The sequence below is a fragment of the Ictalurus punctatus genome, chromosome 29 (assembly GCF_001660625.3).
Source record: "Ictalurus punctatus breed USDA103 chromosome 29, Coco_2.0, whole genome shotgun sequence".
NCBI classification, from domain to species: Eukaryota; Metazoa; Chordata; class Actinopteri; order Siluriformes; family Ictaluridae; genus Ictalurus; species Ictalurus punctatus.
In genome coordinates this window covers 12501-30309 of record NC_030444.2, presented here as the reverse complement: position 1 = coordinate 30309, position 17809 = coordinate 12501, and the positions used below count along the sequence as shown (strand labels likewise).

At 41.2% G+C, this 17809-nt stretch overlaps 2 protein-coding genes across 3 annotated transcripts; one reads left to right on the top strand and one right to left on the bottom strand.

Annotated features, from left to right (window-relative positions):
• The first annotated feature begins 876 nt into the window (after positions 1-876).
• On the top strand, positions 877-8232 carry wfs1a (Wolfram syndrome 1a (wolframin)). 2 transcript variants are annotated; one of them, XM_017461113.3, is made up of 10 exons: positions 877-991; positions 1191-1436; positions 1563-1642; positions 3176-3320; positions 3453-3626; positions 5306-5377; positions 5532-5674; positions 5789-5899; positions 6105-6784; positions 6924-8232. In XM_017461113.3, the coding sequence occupies exons 1-10, from the start codon at positions 883-885 to the stop codon at positions 8083-8085; spliced, it is 2922 nt and encodes a 973-aa protein (XP_017316602.2). In that variant the 5' UTR covers positions 877-882; the 3' UTR covers positions 8086-8232. The 2 variants fall into 2 exon arrangements, with proteins under 2 accessions (XP_017316602.2, XP_017316603.1); XM_017461114.3 differs by having other exon boundaries at positions 902-987.
• Positions 8233-8652: 420 nt separating this feature from the next.
• Positions 8653-16606, bottom strand: ppp2r2ca (protein phosphatase 2, regulatory subunit B, gamma a). The gene is made up of 9 exons (XM_017461119.3): positions 15914-16606; positions 15161-15258; positions 13731-13905; positions 12895-13007; positions 12422-12599; positions 12132-12296; positions 11692-11861; positions 11148-11239; positions 8653-10653 (listed from the first exon to the last, which is right to left on the bottom strand). Exons 1-9 carry the CDS (start codon positions 15972-15974, stop codon positions 10362-10364), a joined length of 1344 nt encoding a protein of 447 aa, XP_017316608.1. The 5' UTR covers positions 15975-16606; the 3' UTR covers positions 8653-10361.
• Between the last annotated feature and the right edge of the window lie 1203 nt (positions 16607-17809).

The window sequence follows — 17809 nt, the reverse complement described above, 5'->3', positions numbered from 1 at the left end:
CTAAATAATTTGAAAAAAGATATTCATTATGTTTAAGTATTTTTTGTTTTAAGAAAGAAAACAACAGCAACAACAACAAAAAAACACAAAAAAATGTTAGAAAACATTTCATGTAGTGGTATCATAACGACCCTTCTGAAAAAAAAAAAATCCAATTGAAACCATTACAGAAATTCTAACGGTTTTCCCTACAAATAGCTTTAAAACCACTAACAAATGTGTTTTGGGCCATATTCTATTATGATTTAATGGTTTGTATTGGTTTCCACTAGACATAAACATGTCACCGATAGAACCCAACACATTACCAGTAGAGACCCACAAGGACCATTATAGTTTCCATTAAAAACAATACAATTCCCATTATAACAATTAAAACCATTAGAATTTCTGTAATGGTCTCTAAATAGTAACCATACAGGGTTACGATTATTCTCCAGATTATTAAATCATAATTTCTGTTTGAATTTTCTCCGATTGTGTTGTTTATAGCCTATTTATAATCCACACGGTTCTCTGAAGGATTTTTGACCGCGTGCGTGTGTGCACTTCCCCGAATTATAACGTGTTAGTATGAAGACATCACGGCGCGTGCACCAGGGAGTGAGGTGTGGGGCAGTCGCTGTGTCAATATGATGTATAGAATAAAATCTAGATGGAACAGTGTTAATAATTAAAAATATATATATATAAATATTTATTATAATTGATCATATTTATAATAGAATATATATTTGATTGATGTTCCTGTTCATATTCAGGTTACTGACTGCTTTAGCTCGTGTTAATTGCTTACATGCATGTATTTAAAAATGTTTTAAAAAGTTATTAATGCTCAGCCAATCATATGATAGAAACTGTGATTGACAGGCTGATTCTCCAATGAGCCCAGTCCTGCCCAGTTCCGCTGCACGCGTCCTTAGTTTTCTCACCGTGAGAGTGAGTGGAGCTGCGCGCGCACTGACTGAACTTCACCGGAACGCGCACGTGCGTGAGTCTGCTGTTTGTTGTTTGTTTTAAACTTTGTTGCTTAAATCAACTTTAAAGCAGCAGACAGTCGCTTGTGCTATTTATTTGGATACGTTGTATACATATGTGGATGTAAATGTGTGTGTGTGATGCGTCTGAGAAAGCGCGCGTGTGTGTAAAGAGGAAATGACTGTAACAATATAACAGATATTTCCTGTTAGTGTCCAGTCAGATGGACATCTCTAATCCTGCTCCTGGAAAGCAGATTGCGAGCCCTGATGGACCCACTTTACCCCCTCTGACACCCCCTCTTCTCCCTAAAGACTCCTCCCACTCACCTGCTTCCACTGCCACACCCTGCCATGGACAGGTGCGCCAAGGGCGGGGCTTTGCAGTAGTGGCGAAGCGAGTGATTCAGGAAGAGAGGAAGAGGAAGGAGGAGGAGAAGGATAGGGTGGAGCAGGAAGGTGAGATGATTACAGATACGAACGTGCGCTCAAACACACACATACACACATAATGACTAAGGTTTACACAGGTATCTGTGACTAAAACATACCCGAAATTCATAATAGTGCGTGTGTGTCTTTTAGAGGATGCAGCTGATGAAGAAGTGAGCTTTGAGGAGCTTCTAGAGAAAGCTAAAGCAGGAGATTCTAAAGCCCAAAGCAGTGTGAGTGCTGTGTGTGTGTGTGTGTGTGTGTGTGTGTGTGTGTGTGTGTGTGTGTGTAGGAGCTATGAGACACACAGATCGTCTTCCACAGAGCTGAATATAGATGCACACTGACAGGACACCCCACCCCCTCTTCCCAGTGCACACACGCATAGCATATGTTTCAGCATACAGACATAACTCTCTCTCTCTCTCTCTCTCTCTCTCTCTCTCTCTCTCTCTCACACACACCCACATTGTTATGGTATAGCACGTATATTGTATGTTAATTCTGTAATGTAAGAATTGTATGTGTGTTGTGTGGATATTGTATGACACTTGTTGCAATGTGTGTGTGTGTGTGTGTGTGTGTGTGTGTGTGGTTGTGTGTGTTGTATGAGATTAGGAAATTTTAATTTGATCCCCTGTATTTTTCCTGGCAGCCAAACTGAGCAGGACATGCTGGGTAATGCAGCGTTTACTTTAATGTTTAATGAAGTTTATATTTACATTTATGTTTATGATTAATTTAATGTTAATGTTTGTGTTTATTCACTCTGAGCACTGAGAGAATCTGTAATGATTCATTACCTGAAAGACGAGAGTGTAAAGTCAGTAATAAAACAGGACAAACTAAAACCAGAGCAGTGATGTAATTCTCTGCTTTTCTCTCATTTGAACTTCTTGTTCATTATTTACTGGACTTTTGTATTTTTATGGAATTAATTGTGCCAAAATTATTGAACAAAAATGTAAACTGGTCTTCAAATAAACAGCATTCTTTATTAACAGTTTTTTAAGCTTCCTTCCATGCTAATCATGGTTTATTAAAGCACTGCCAGAGTTTTCATTTACACTTCGCAAGTTTATGTCCACCATTGAGTACTGAGATTTGGATTGACATCATGAGTGTCTAGTTGAGGATGACGACGATGGTGACGCCCCGTGCGAACTAATATACTGACTTAGTAAGTAATTTCCACTGCAAAGTACAAACACTATAACTATACAGAGAACTGCATCCAGAACACGCTCTAAAATTCACACCACTGAAGTCTTTACATCCAGGTCAGGGAGCTGTCAAAATAAGTCCCGCCCACACGAGAGATTTGTGCCAGAATGGCGAACGTAAACTTGTGAAGTGTAAATGAAAACTCTGGCAGTACATTAATAAATGATTAGCAAAAAGGAATCTTAGAAAACTGTTAATAAAGAATGCTGTTTATTTGAAGGCCAGGTTACATTTTTGCCCCTGAGGTCATGGTTTTCAGTTTCAGAGTGTTTTTCTTCTTTCTCATCGTATATTTTTGTTTATTTACTGAAAAGTTATGTTCAATACTTTAGGCACAATTAATTCCATAAATATACAAAAGTCCTGTAAATAATGAACAAGAAGTCCAAATGAGAGACAAGCAGAGAAACTGATTCCTGTCTGAAGGAGTTCTGAGTTCTGATTAGTGCAGAACAATACAGTGTGTGTTTACAGAACTGAACGAGCACACACTAAGCGTCAGAGTTTTAAAAAAAAATTGCTGTGTGTGTGTGCGTGTGTAGTTGGGTAAATACTATCTGAAGTTAGGGGCAGACGTTGAGGCTGATGTAAATAACCAAGTGGCTGTGGAATGGCTGGTGAGAGCAGCAAAACAGGGACGAAGAGATGCAGCAAAACTACTACAACAGTGCTGGATCAAAAAAAGAGGTACACATTTACGTTTTTATTACTATCTTTGACTAAACACTAACTCTAGCTGAAGGCACCTTCTCTTCATTCCTCCAGCTTCCTCTGGTTTGACCTTGATTGACATTTCATCTCTGATCCCTGATCCCACAGGCATCACTCCACAGAATGAAGCTGAGGTGCGTTCTCTGTCGAGAGAGAGCAAGCTTGAGCAAGCGGTTCGACGAGCAGCGATGACGATGTATTGGAAGTTAAACCCAGACAGGAAGGAAAAAATGGACAAGAGAGAAATATTGCAGAATGTCAGTCAGGTCAACAGTGAAGCAGGTAAATTTCACAGGAATCATTTCTGTTTGTTGTCATTAAGTGGAAAAAGCAGGTGATTGCATAAAAATCTTTGACCCATTCTTGATTAACAGGCTGAGGTGTGAGGAAAGTGAGGAGTGTGATGTGAGAATTTGAGTCAGGAGTGCGCTGCGGGTCAGGAGTGTGATGCGCTGCAGGTCAGGAGTGCGATGCGCTGCGGGTCAGGAGTGCGATGCGCTGTGGGTCAGGAGTGCGATGCGCTGCGGGTCAGGAGTGTGATGCACTGCGGGTCAGGAGTGTGATGCGCTTCGGGTCAGGACTGCGCTGTGGGTCAGGAGTGCGATGCGCTGCGGGTCAGGAGTGCGCTGTGGGTCAGGAGTGTGATGCGCTGCGGGTCAGGAGTGTGATGCGCTGCAGGTCAGGAGTGCGATGCGCTGCGGGTCAGGAGTGCGAGGCGGGTCAGGAGTGCGCTGTGGGTCAGGAGTGCGATGCGGTGCAGGTCAGGAGTGCGAGGCGGGTCAGGAGTGCGAGGCGGGTCAGGAGTGCGAGGCGGGTCAGGAGTGCGCTGTGGGTCAGGAGTGTGCTGGGAGCTTAGCTATGAAGCTCCAGGTTGAACACTCTGTAGATTCTGATTTAAATTTACACAAAATATATAAAGTGAGGTTTTATGATTTAAATGTACAATGTAAAGTCAAAAGTATTTAGACATCTAATCATCACACCTGTGTGAGCTTGTTGAACATCCCATTCTAAAACCATGGGAATTAATAGAGAGTTGCCTCCCCTGTTGCTATACCAGCCTCCTTCCTTCTGGGAAGGCTTTCTACAAGGATTTGGGGTGTGTCTGTGAGACTTCAAACAAAAGAGCATTAGTGAGGTCAGGCACTGATGTTGGATAAGAAGTTCTGGCACCCAATCGAGGTCAGTGCTCTGTGCAGGTCATTAGAGATCCTCTACTACAAACTCATGAAACTATGTTTTCATGGAACAAGAAAAGTTCTTTCCCAAACTGTTACCACACAGTTAGAAGTGTGCAGTTATGTAATTGTATGCTTTAACATTAACATTATCATCAACCTTAACATTCACAGGAACTACAAGGCCCAATCCCTGAAAAACCGTCCCAGCTCATTACCCCTCCTCCACTAAACTTTATTATTGGCATTATGTATACCAGTAGGTAACGTTCTCCTGGCATCTGCCAAACCCATTCATCACTCCGGATAACACATCTCCACTGTTATCACAGGGAACATCAGCTAAATGATCTGAATAATTAGGAGCAGTGCCCATATACTTTTGGCCATATAGTGCATTTCTGTGCTTCACTTGCATACATGTGAGGAAAAAACAGAAAGAATGGCATGAAGCTTAAAATAAAGGCAGAGCTTTGGCTGTTGAAGAGTAAATGCTTTTTAAATTTTTATTTTTACTGAAGTTCATTAGCTAACTGCATTAGTTATCTTGGATAGAGTAGGATTGCTGTGGAGAAAAGCAGGTTGTGTTTCAATTTAGAAATGTCTTTCTGTATATAAGTAAGTGAAGTACTTTTTGTTTACGTATTTTGTGTTCTCCTCATTAGCTCCTCATTACCTGACTCTCTCTGCTTAAAATCAACATTCCTGTAATAAAGTGTTGGGGCTGTGTGTGTGGTCAGAAGTATAATTTCAGTTTTGTCTATGGTTATTGTCATCTAACAGGTGGTGTGTGTAGTGGCGCTTCAGGCATCCAGACACAGAGAAAACTTTTGGAGACAATGGTGGCCAGTGAGCGTAAGTGTGTTTGTATTTTGGGTGTGTGTTTTGTTTATTAAAAAAGGTTTTAACAGAAATATATAAAATACTCATTCATAAAACAGCTAATTTAAACACTGAGTGTACAGTATATTTGTTTGTGTGTGTTTGTGTGTGTGTGTGTGTTGTGCAGCACACAGTCAGTATGTGGATGTGGAGGGGTTTGTGGAGATGACAAAAAAATACACAGAGAACATCACGCAGAGTAAAGAGTCGAAGCAAGACACTGCGAGAGGAGGAGAGTGGGACTGGAACGATTTGACAGCACTGGACAAGGCAGGAACACACACACACAGTCTAGAATCATCTATGGCAGTGTGTGATATAACAATTAGTATAACATAATGTGGTGTAATAATGTAGTTTATTGATGTGTGGGTGTGTGCACAGAAGGGTGTGTGTCCTGTATCTCATAAGAAAAGTGTGTGGCCTGGCAGTCAGATGATGCTGGAAACGAAACACAGCATGAAGAGAGCCATGGACATCAAATCCTATTTCCTGGTAAAACAGATTTCTTTTCTTATGAATCAGACCCACTTCCCTGGAAAACACATCTTACTCCCTGGTAATGTTAAAAAATCCATCCTTCTTAAAATCCTACTTTTTATTTTTAAGAAGAAACTATTAAAACACCGTGTCAAAACAACTCTAAATCCTGCTTCATTCAACATATCAAAAAATAAGTTGTGTGTGTGGGTGTGTGTAGGGTCTGCAATATCCTCTCCTTCTGATCCTGGATGTAAAGGAGCACCTGGTGGACTGGGCATCTCGTGCAGGTGTTCAGTGGCTGAGCACCGTCATACCGACTCAACACGTTAATGCACTCGTCTTCTTCTTCATCATTTCTAACCTAAGTGTTGATCTGTTCTTCTTCTTCATCCCTCTCCTTACGTTCTACCTGGCTTTCATCTCCATGGCAATCTGCACTCTGCGGGTGTTTCGTAGCAGTAAATGCTGGCAGAATTTTAGTGCTTTAGCAGCTCTCCTGAGGCATTTTGATCCTGAGCTAGACGTTGAGTCTCACTTTGGCTGGAGTCAGCTGGAACAATACCTTTACTTCCTGGTTTCTGTGTGTTTTGTGATCTTCAGTTTCCCATTGGCTGATAAACGCTGGATCCCATGCTCAGAGCTCTGCACGGTGGCCATGTTCTTCACAGCTCTAAGTTATGCCTCTCTGACCCCAGCAGCGGCGTTGTACACACGTAGAGCATTTGTCATCGAGGTAGCCTCCTCCCTCTGTGCCCTAACGACTCGCCTTCCTGAGGAATTTAAGACGCTGCGTCTTTTAGGACAAACATATGCAACAGTGCCAATCGGCGAGTTGGTGGTGCTTACGATTAGCCTGCCATGCCTGCTTTATGTCTACCTTTTCTACCTGTTCTTTAGGTGAGAAAATTCCTCTTGCTTCTGTTACTGCAGTGTATCAATATACAATTATACAAATCAATTGATATCTCATGTCTGTGTGCAGTTAAATGAAATAACTCACAAAGATATTAATACCTGACTGTGTGTTCCTCTTCAGCATGGCCCGGATGCATGGATTCAGAGGGACGTACTGCTTCCTGGTTCCATACCTAGTGTGTTTTATGTGGTTGGAGTTTGCAGTGATTCTCCTGCAGAACTCCACTCTGATTGGTCTGATTCGCACTTGTGTTGCATACTTCCTCTTTCTGTTCGCTCTGCCTGTGCTGGCGCTGGGACTGGCGGCCATGTTAATGATCCAGATGGTAAAGTGGTTTGTGGAACTGGAGATAACAAAGATGTTGGTGACGTTAGCGGTGTGTGTGGTTCCCGTTACACTCCGTCTGTGGACTCGCTTCAGTCTATCGATTCTGAACGTGCTGAGCTCCATCACACACCGTGGCCCTGTCAAACTCATCCTGTTGTGTTTGTGCTGTGTTTTTTTGGTGTGTTTGGGTTATGTGTACAGTGCAGAGGGGCTGAAGGTGTATAACTCCACACTGACGTGGGAGCAGTACGGCACATTGTGCGGCCCCTCAGCATGGAAACAACACGGCGTCACGCGCACTCAGATCCTCTGCAGTCACCTGGAGGGACACAGAGTCACATGGAGCGGAAGGTTTCAGGGTGTCCGCGTGGCCGAGACAGAGAACGGAGCTCAGTCCCTTATCAACTTACTGCCTGTGTTCATAGGTGATTGGCTGCGCTGCCTCTATGGTGATGAATATCCGTCCTGTGAGGGGCGGAATGCTAGCAATTCATTACAGGAACAAACAAGTGTAAATGCATCAGTTCTCTTCCAGCAGCGAGAGGAAGATGAACTCTGCCGCATCAAACCTGTAGCAAAACACCGCTGCCATGTTAAACGCTTTGATAAATACCGCTTTGAAGTAACAGTGCGCCATCCAGTGGGTGGAGCTGAGATTCAAGACACTGACAGTGACATCATCCTCCTTGCAAGCCATGAGTTTAAGCAGGTATTGCTGATCCTAGATGAGGGCAGCATGGTGGAGTTTAGCACCAAGTTGGAGGGGAAACTGGGATCCAAACTACCGAGACTGGAGCTGAAAGCAATTAACTGTCTGAACTGCAGATCGTCACTGCTGCCTGAAGGACGGCAAGTCAAAATCGAACGCAACTGGAGGAAGAGCTTGCAGGCGGCCATCAAATTCGCCTTCGACTTCTTCTTCTCCCCCTTGCTCTCTGCCAGGTTCAAGGTGTGAGGTAGAGGAAAGTAGTAGTGAGTGAATGTTAGGGAACAAATTCATGGAATGTTCCAGTACTGAAAAGGAAAAAGCAGAAGTGTTGTTTATTGTGCTTTACAGTGCCGATGCTTGATGTGAAAAAATAAAACTCATATCAGCACCAAGCGAAGGTGAGAAAATGTGTGTGTAAAGTTTCTAAGTTTCTTTACATGTACAATATGGTGTCCTACAAGGTTCTGTTTTAGGTCACCTTTATATCCAGAACCATTCAACAGTATTCTCAAATATGTCGGCCTTTAATTCAATGCTGAAGATATTTCAGTTCAGACGAATTCAGCAGCATAATTGAAGACTAAAAGACATAAAAGCTCGGATAAACTTAAAATTTTTCTCTAAATTCTCTTAAAAACAGAAACTGATGTTCTGCAGTGAAGTTGTTGATTTTATTATGAAACCAAAAGGTACAGTCAAGGACAGCAGTGTGAATCTGCATGTTGGTTTATTACTAGATCTTAAAGAGAAACAGAAAGTAAATTCTCTGAAATGGCATCTTATTTTAGATTTTAGAAATGTTAAAGTTTAAAAAAAAAAAAAAATATTTTAAAATCTTTTTGTGTGTATGGCTTTGCATGAGTTCATATTGTGTGTTTATTAAAATTCCAGTGAAACAAATATTAAGGGATCATGTGTGTTATCTGGGCTACTCTGTGTGTGTGTGTGTGTGTGTGTGTGTGTGTGTGTGTGTGTGTGTACAGCTGTAATCCCTCCACCTGTGAGTCTTTTATTAAAACACAGCACCACTTGTGTAGAGCAATGATCATAATATCATTACTGTTTATATTTATTTACATTCTATTTTAGATTTTTATTTCTTCAATAATATTAGAATATGTTTCTGTGTTATTTTATATACATATGAGAAACACAGGATAAACATGCGTGCGTGTGTGTGTGTGTGTGTGTGTGTGTGTGACAAGTAAGGGAGACAGAGAAGGAGAGCAAGAGAATAGAGATGTTTTGTGCAGTTGGTTATTAACAGCTGTGAAGCTCAGTGTAGTGTTAATTACTAGTGTAGTGTTATTGATAATTTAGTGTTAATGCTGATGTAGTACTAGTGTTACTGTGGGTGTTATTCTAGTGTTAGTGTAGCATTAGTGTAGTGTTTTATTAGTCTAGTGTAGTGTTGGTGTAATGTTAGTGAGGTTGGTGTGATGGTGTAGTGTTAGTGTTGAGGTAGTGTAGAAAAGCTAGTGTAGTGTTAGTGCACTGTTAGTATGAATTTAGTTAGTGTGAGGTTTGGTTTTGGTGTAGTGTTGTTGATGTGTTGGGGTTAGTGATGGTGTAGTGTTAGTGTAATGTTAGATTCAATAAGCTTAGTGTTGTGTTGGTGTAGTCTTAATGTTATCATAGTGTTGGTGGTGTGTTAAAGTTAGTGTGTTAATGTTTGTGTAGTGTTAGTGCAGTGTTAATATAGGTATGGTGTCGGTAGTAGTGGTGTTGTATTAAAGTTAGTGTAGTGTTAATTTTGTTGGTGACAAAATTCATTGTTGGTGAATTTTAATGGTGTAAAGTTGGTGCTATGTTCATGTTCGTGTGGCGTTAGTGTAGTGTTTATAGTAAACAAGGTTAATTAAATGATTAGTGTTAGTTAAATGAGGTAATAATAACTAGTGTTTAGTTAAATGAGGTTTTGACCAATTGCCTGTTACAGGAAATACACGTGTGTGTGTGTATGATAGGGTGTTTACATATTTAACTTGTGTGTGTGTGTGTATTCAGCTTGTGTGTATGAGAGTGTGTGTACGTATTTAGCTTGTTTGTGTGTGTATGTGTATTCAGCATGTGTGTATGATAATGTGTGTGAGATAACGCGTGTCTGCACCTGCTAATGTGTAAGAAGATGCATGATGGGATTGGTTTAGGAAGAACATGATAGGAAGACTTTTTAGACTACAGCTGTAACCATGACAACCAGGTAACATCAGTCGTGTGATGGTGAACACTGACTCTCCCCTGCAGCCCACAAGTCTACAAGCCCTGCGCACTGAAAATGTCACATCTGCTCATAAGGTTTATCCTCCTTCCCCTCCCCTTTCCACAAGCACTGTGTCCTCTGTTTCTCTCTGTGCCTCTGTGATTTTGGCTGACAGACACTCACACAGCAGAAGCACATTGTTCCTCATCTGTCCAATGAAAGTAGTGTATGTGAGGTTTCACTGTGTGTAGTTGTGTCAGATACACCCCATGGTCTCTACCTACACACACACAGAGAGAGAACGTTGTGTGTGTGTGTGTCACTGGTTCTCTGGGGTTACTCTGTCCTGGAAGATGTAAAGGTTGTTGGAGGCAGCAATGGCAATGATATTCTCAGCCGGGTGCCATGCCATGTGAAGGATCTTTTTGCGGAAGTCCAGACTGTCCACTCCTACATCTCCACGGCGACGACGCCCCCCGGTGTACACACGCCGTGTCCGCAACACTGCACGAGGTTTACTGCTTTCACGCCACGCCTCAAGTGTCACACCCCGCCCCGAGTCCCGGTCAAACATACGGAAAAAACTGTTATATGCTCCAGTCATGATCACACTGAGAGACAGACAAAGAGAGAGACAGATATCAAACAAAATTCAACTTCAGATCAAATTCATTTACAGATTCTGGCCTGTGCTCAGAGACCTTAGTCCATTACATTACATTACATTTACAGCACTTGGCAGACTCCCTTATCCAGAGTGACTTTATATCTCATTTATACAACTGAGCAGTTGAGGGTTAAGGGCCTTGCTCAAGGGCCCAGCAGGGGTAGCTTGTTAAAGACACATATCATCATCATCACATATGCAGAGAGGTTTAAGGGCCTTGCTCAAGGGCCCAACAATGACAGCTTGGCAGTGCTTGGGCTTGAACCCCGACCTTCCGATCAGTAACCCAGAGCCTTAACTGTCAAGCCACCGCTTGGCGGCTGGTCGTGCTGGGAATTGAACTGATGACCTTCCCCTCAGAAGTCCAATGTCTTAACCACTGAGATACCACTTCCAAAAGGCCAAATCTTATATTAGTGTTTACTCTGGGAAAGTTACCTGTCTGTGCTGTTCCACACACACTCGAACTTGTCGAAGATGCAGTCATTCTCATAGAGCGAGCAGAGCTTACTGCGGAGGTACTCATGAACCTGAAAACACACACACACACACACACACACACACACACACACACACACACACACACACACACACACACACACACAATCAGTTCACTGCAGTGTCTGGCATTATAATATGCCAGATAATATAATATAATCAGTCCAATGTAGTGTCACCGCAATTCACTGAGGACACAATGTCTAACCTGGTGTGTGTTCAGTGAGGACACTGTAGCTATCACCTGGTGTGTGTTTAATGAGGACACTGTAGCTATCACCTGTTGTGTGTTCAGTGAGGACAATGTAGCTATCACCTGGTGTGTGTTTAATGAGGACGCTGTAGCTATCACCTGTTGTGTGTTCAGTGAGGACACTGTAGCTATCACCTGGTGTGTGTTTGGTAAGGACACTGTATCATATAGTGTGTGTTTAGTGAGCACGCTGTCTCACCTGGTGTGTGTTTATTGAGCACACTGTATCACCTGGTATGTCTCTACTGGTCCTTTCTCCATGTTTAGGTCCCACACTTTCACCGTGAGGTAGTCTCGTGTTAGCAGATAACGTCCACTGTGGCTGAACTTCACGTCAGAGACTGAGGAAATGATCTCAGAGAAGAACGAGCGGTTCCCTGGATCTTCAGGCTCTTCAAAAACTGTACAGATCAATATATATTCAGTCCCAAAGTCATACCCAAAACTCAAATATGACCTGCAGGATGATAAGCGCTCTACTCTTGCAGATATTTAAAAAATTTTTTTAAATGTTATTTGTGGTCAGCCTACCCATAATGCACTTCTACATTTTCATTATATTAGAAGGTACTTCATGGCTGGAATGAAAAATGCTATGCTCGCTTATTTGAGATTTATTGTGTGTGTGTGTGTGTGTGTGTGTGTGTGTGTGTGTGTGTGTGTGTGTTCACTCTTGGCATGTGTATCACACAGGGCAGATGTCCTCATGTCACACAGGCGGATCGTTCCTTTACTGCTGCTGTAGATGAACAGGTGACAGTGCTGCGGGTGAAACTCGGCTGCTGTAATCACCTCTGTCAGGTCCTCCATGTTCACTGGTTTAATGTCCACAATGTCTCATTAAAGAGTAAAGGATCAAACATCAGTTAGAATGCTAATTGAATCACAGTGCTGTTTTTCTACACACACACACACACACACACACACACACACACACACACACACACACACATGAGGATACTAAAGCTGCGATCGGTGATGTCCAGGTGCCACATGTTGATTCTGAGGTCATCAGCTGACAGGTACATTTCCCCATCACTGCTCACTGATATGGAATTGATGTGATAGGTGTGGCCATTTGCAAAGACCCGCCTAGGACGCACCTCTACCATCAAATCAGTGGGCTTCAGTACTGGGACCTGGACCAAACAGAAGACTGTATTAATAAACACCAAGACCAGAGGTGATTATAGAATGTGTAGAAACAGGGTTATTGTTGATAAACAGAAGAGCAGCATTATAGTGCCTCAGTAATGCAACATAAACATGTTTACTATTGGCCATGTCACAGCCATGAGCACATCATTAACCCTGAACACACAGGGTGTGGGTTATTGTTACAGGGGACTCAGAAGCTCAGTAAAATATTATACAAGATTCCGCACTTTCATGTTGTAATTTTCTCTGATAAATATGATGAAGCCATAAACACACCCGTAGTGATGTGATGGTGGAAAAGTCCTTCATTCGTCCTTCTTCATCTTTCAGGTTGTATCCTTCTGGACGTCTGTCCCTCTGACTCACCTTCCACAGCTTTATTGTCTTATCTGTTAGCCATTAAACATTGACATTTGTTATTAGTTTTGTGGATCTTTTATTGCACATGTTAGATTTAACACATTAGATCCACTTCACACATATTATGATAATGTGACTAGACTCCATACATGTACTCTTAAAAATAAAGGTTCTTCAGTGGTTCTTCACAAGACCATAGGTTTTGCAAAGAACCTTCTTCTTGTCAAGAACCATTTTTCATTGTATTGGGTTCTTGAGTTGACATGTATGGTTCTTTAAAGAATTTAAGAAGTTCTTTATGGTTCATTATAGGTTCTTCAGAGCAGTGTATTGGTTCTTCTAGGTATCATCCCTTAACAGGTTAAAGTGAAACCTATAAAGTTCTCTGGAAAAGGTTCTACTGGCAGGCATCGCTCTTAAGAACCTTACTTTAGTTCTTTAAAGCACTAACTAAGGGTTTTTTTTTTTTTTATAGAACTTATGATAACATGGTTCCTTGTGGCACTAATGTGAAGAACCATTTGTAGATTCTTTAAAGCACCAGTAAATAGATGGTTCTCTGAAGAACTTGTGTGTAAAATGTTCTTTGTGCAATTTAAAACAGTTCTCCTATATCATTAGGCTGAAAACTCTTTTTTGTTTCTATTTGGAACCTTTATTTTTAAGAGTGTGAAACTAATTTCCAAAAGCTTAGCCTAATTGGAGGAGAGTGAAATTCTGTTCTGTATGATTTGACAGTGGCACTTGTTCACCATTGGTGGAAAGAAGGAAGTGGGCGGCGTTCTGTTGAGGCAGCCAGCGAATCTTATTGATCTTCTCCTCAATTTCTAAGCTCTTCAGGTAATCAAAGTCTGGCTCATGGCTCTGAAATGTGCTGTAGACGTTATATTCACCCGCCTCTCCCAGCTCCTCCTTATCTCCTTTACTCTGTCAACAACAACAAAAAAAAACACACAAAAACACACACACACACACACACACACACACACAATTTATGTGCTGGCCCATCCATTTTCTTCCAGTGGGGAATTTTTCAGAGCTGTAAAGTCATTATTGGTTTTCTATACTTTTGTGTGCTACTTCTTAAGCAGTGATGTTTAATCCCAATAAATAGTTTTGTCCCACGTCTCTATCCGGAAGATGATAGTCACTACACATAGTGACCTTTTACTCAACTAAGGGTCAGTTGAGCCCTGTTTCCTCCTGTGTTTTCCACTAGTATCTCTCTAGTAGTTAATCAGTTTCCACCATTAACAATGTCATTGTCAGGTATTAACAGCATTTCGATATCAGAGAGTATTTATAGATCACTAGGGCATTATTTATGCATACTTAGTCTCGAGCCTGGTTGTTTTGTTAGAAAGAAAAACATAAATTGTTGGGCAGTTTAATATTAATTTTGAGAATACACAAGGTCCTTTGAAAAATGTTTGTGTGTGTCCACATTATAGTGGACAGACCCTTGATATAATACTGACATTTGTAAAACATAGTCACACCACTTAAAATGATCTCAGATCACAGATCTTATTTTGTTTACGATGTGTCTTAGTCATTATAAATGCTCCTTGGTTGTGCTGCCCAATCTCAGTGCAGGTTTTTTTACACCATAAATATTGATCATAATATTCTTTTACATAGACTAAAAATTTCGTTTAATTTGGGGAATGGCTCTTTCCTGCCTCAGTTCTTAATTGACTGTTATCAGTTCGTAGATGTAAATGGTGATGTCTCTAAAGTTTGGTGATACACAAGGCTCTGTACGGTTCACTGCTCTTTTCTCTATATATGCTATCTCCTGGAGCAAATACTACTAATGACCTATTCGCACTATAAGCACTGAATGGTCTCGCACAGTACCTGAGCGAACGTTTGGTTGTTCACACCTGCTTCAATCAAAGCGATGGATCTTTATTAGGATGTAAAATAATGAAGATTACAGCAGGGGACAGAGCTTTTTCCTACAACCCTATTCTATTAGGTAATCCAGAATGAGATGGGTACCAGTTTGTGTCTGGTCTCTCGCAAGGTTTCTTCCTCATGTCAACTTCTTGTTGTTCATTAGGGATCTAAATCTATATCTGGATTTCTGTAAAGTTGTATTATGAAAATGTGTATTGTTAACAGTAGACATATGAATAAAATTCCATAAAGTCTTGACACCTAAGCTTTGAGCCCTGACCTCAGTCTCTCTCTGGAAGATGACCACTCGTCCCCCTTTGTCTCCAGTGGCCAGCAGATCCCCTGTGTGATTAAACTCCACAGTGGAAATGACATCAGCTGTAGGAAAAATAGGTAAACAGAATGAACTTTAATATGTTTAATTGGGTTTAACACTTACTGTACAAAAGAATATATTTTCTAAGTAAATTAAAATATTATTCTATAGCAGGTTGCTATTTTTTTTGTCAGTTTTGTATGTTTGCAGTTTTTCCGAAGCTCAGTTCACATGGTCTTTAAAAGTCTGGAAGAATCTCTTGCTCAAATATTTTACAGCAGCCTCACTGTTACAGGCAAAGGATACATCTGAAAAATTTACATCAAATTGAGCAAAGGAAACTTATGTTTTCTCTTAAACTGGAGTCATTAAATTAAGTTTTTTTTTAAATAACCCAAATATTAACCCAAAATAAACAGTCACAGTAATGATACAATAAACTACAATACAATACAATATAATATATAATAATTCCAAGTGAAAATAAAGAGTGTTTCATTTTCCTTTTAGTGTAAAATATTTACTCTCTCTTTAATAATCATAGAAGCTGCTGAGTCAGCACTTCAGAGTGTATGCTGATGTGTGTTTGAGATTTGTGTGTAGGTGTTTGTACCTGGACTGCAGCACTCCCTGACTCTCAGTGGTGAGCTGTGTTTTGTGTGTGTGTGTGTGTGTGTTAAGTTTGTGAATGTATAATGTGTGTGAATGTGTACACACCCTCAGTGACGTAGTCTCGGAGGAAGCTGTGGTTGATCTTGGGACTCTCGTCCTCACCCATGGGCAGCGGCTGTTTGTGCGTCTGTGCCCGTCCAGTGAAGAGCTGTCCAATCAGCAGTGTCCTGGCGCTTTGAGGCTCTACCCATTCTGCTGCGGCCTAATGGAGTGGCCTGCTGCACAGCATCCTGGGATATGAAAAGCCTTCTTCAGGCAGAAATGGCTCAGCAAAGCCTCAAGCAGCAAGAATTTATATGCCTCGCTCCTTAAGTGTGTATGAGGATTCAGAGTCCAACTATCAAACACACACACTCAACATACACACTACCAACAAATGTAGCACTGTTTGGCAACAACAATCCAAGAAACATAGTAGTGCACGCCAGTGAAGTGTCCGTATATGTGTGTTCCTGATTTGCTGTAGTCGCTTTTCTCAGTGGGTGTGGCGATCCTTCACGAGGAAAACCGGAAAGCAGGTTGAATGTAGGAGAGAAGGATGAATGAAGGAGAGCAGGATGATAGGAGCATAATCCTACCTTACAGCCTGTGTGTGTGTGAGAGAGAGTGAACGGAAATGGAGAAGAGAGAGCTGGAAAAAATAGGGGGAGGGAGAAAGGGCCAAACAGGGAGAAAGAGAGAGAGCGAGGGAGAAGATGTGGCTGCCTGTCTTTCTGCTGAGCATCTGCACAGCATCACCATGCCACTGCAGCCTCCTCCCTCAATAGCCAATGACAACCCAACACTGCTCCATAGCTCCACCCACTGCAGGTGACAGAAGAAGTGAGCAGAGAAGGGGAGATGGAGGCAGCAAGGGAGAGAGATGAAGGATGCGGAGTAGGGAGGGAGGGAGGGAGAGATGGATAAAGATAGAGTGGAGAATACAGTGAGAGCAGCGTGAGAGAGCAATTACATCACAGCACAGGGAGGAAGTGAATACCGGAGTGAGGAAGTGAACAATTGCATGAGGAAGTAATTGATAGAGGGATTAGGGGAAGCGATAGACAGAGGAAAGACTGGAAAAGTTGACAGATGGATAGTGGTGTGTTTATGCTGTTAAAGCTGTGTAGCACTCATAAGCGTCTGTGGAGAATAAGACAATGTGTGAAAGTGCTGTTTATATGTTAATATATATTGTAATCATGACATTAATAATAATAATAATAATAATATAAATCGCACCTTTATGATTGATCAGGAAAATAATAGCAAAAATTATTTTGTGGAGTTTTTTTTTTTTTTTTTTTTACTGTAAATTTACCAAGGTCTCACTGTTTTTCTGCCTCTGTCTGCCTTTTTCTGCTGTTTTTCTGCCTTTTTCCACCATTTTCCCACCTTTTTCTGTTATTTGTCCAGTGGTTTTGTGGTTTTGGAGGGTTTTAGGGATTTGGAGGATTTTTAGGGTTTTAGGGTTTTAGAGGGTTTTAGGGTTGGAGGGAATTTAATTCACTGCATTAAGGCCTGTGGAGTATTTGCTGCTGCTCAGTTAACGTTTCGTTGGGAGAGAGTGTTATGGACCAGGTCCGTTCAGAGAGCGATCTCTGCCAGGTGTGTTAAGTTCGGTTAAGTTAAGACCATGATCCTCTCCGTCTCGCATAAATCTCTGTCTCAGCGAATCCGCATCACCTGATACTTCCTTCGGCCGAAACTAGGTTATAATCGAGTATTTTATTGACTTATTCTATGTATTAGTATTATAATCCTTATTTGATTTATTTCACGTGTTATTTATTTACTTATCATATTATTACTACTTTGTTTATTTTTTATGGTTTAAATGTTTGTAGATAAGTTATGAGTCGGTTAGGATTGAATTACCATTATGTTATTAATTAAATTATTTATGTACGTGTGTGTGATTGAACTTTAACTTGAAACAAGCCTTTAATCCATTCATAAAAA

Excerpts from the sequence above, each read along its gene's own strand:
- ppp2r2ca (XM_017461119.3), bottom strand. The coding sequence starts at position 15,974 with ATGGGTGAGGACGAGAGTCCCAAGATCAACCACAGCTTCCTCCGAGAC. Across the intron at positions 13,008-13,730 it reads CTTCCTTCTTTCCACCAATG|ATAAGACAATAAAGCTGTGG; the intron begins GTGAACAAGTGC and ends AATGGCTAACAG. Across the intron at positions 11,240-11,691 it reads GACCAGTAGAGACATACCAG|GTTCATGAGTACCTCCGCAG; the intron begins GTGATACAGTGT and ends GTGTGTTTTCAG.
- wfs1a (XM_017461113.3), top strand. The coding sequence starts at position 883 with ATGAGCCCAGTCCTGCCCAGTTCCGCTGCACGCGTCCTTAGTTTTCTC. Across the intron at positions 992-1,190 it reads TCACCGGAACGCGCACGTGC|TGTCCAGTCAGATGGACATC; the intron begins GTGAGTCTGCTG and ends ATTTCCTGTTAG. Across the intron at positions 3,627-5,305 it reads TCAGGTCAACAGTGAAGCAG|GTGGTGTGTGTAGTGGCGCT; the intron begins GTAAATTTCACA and ends GTCATCTAACAG.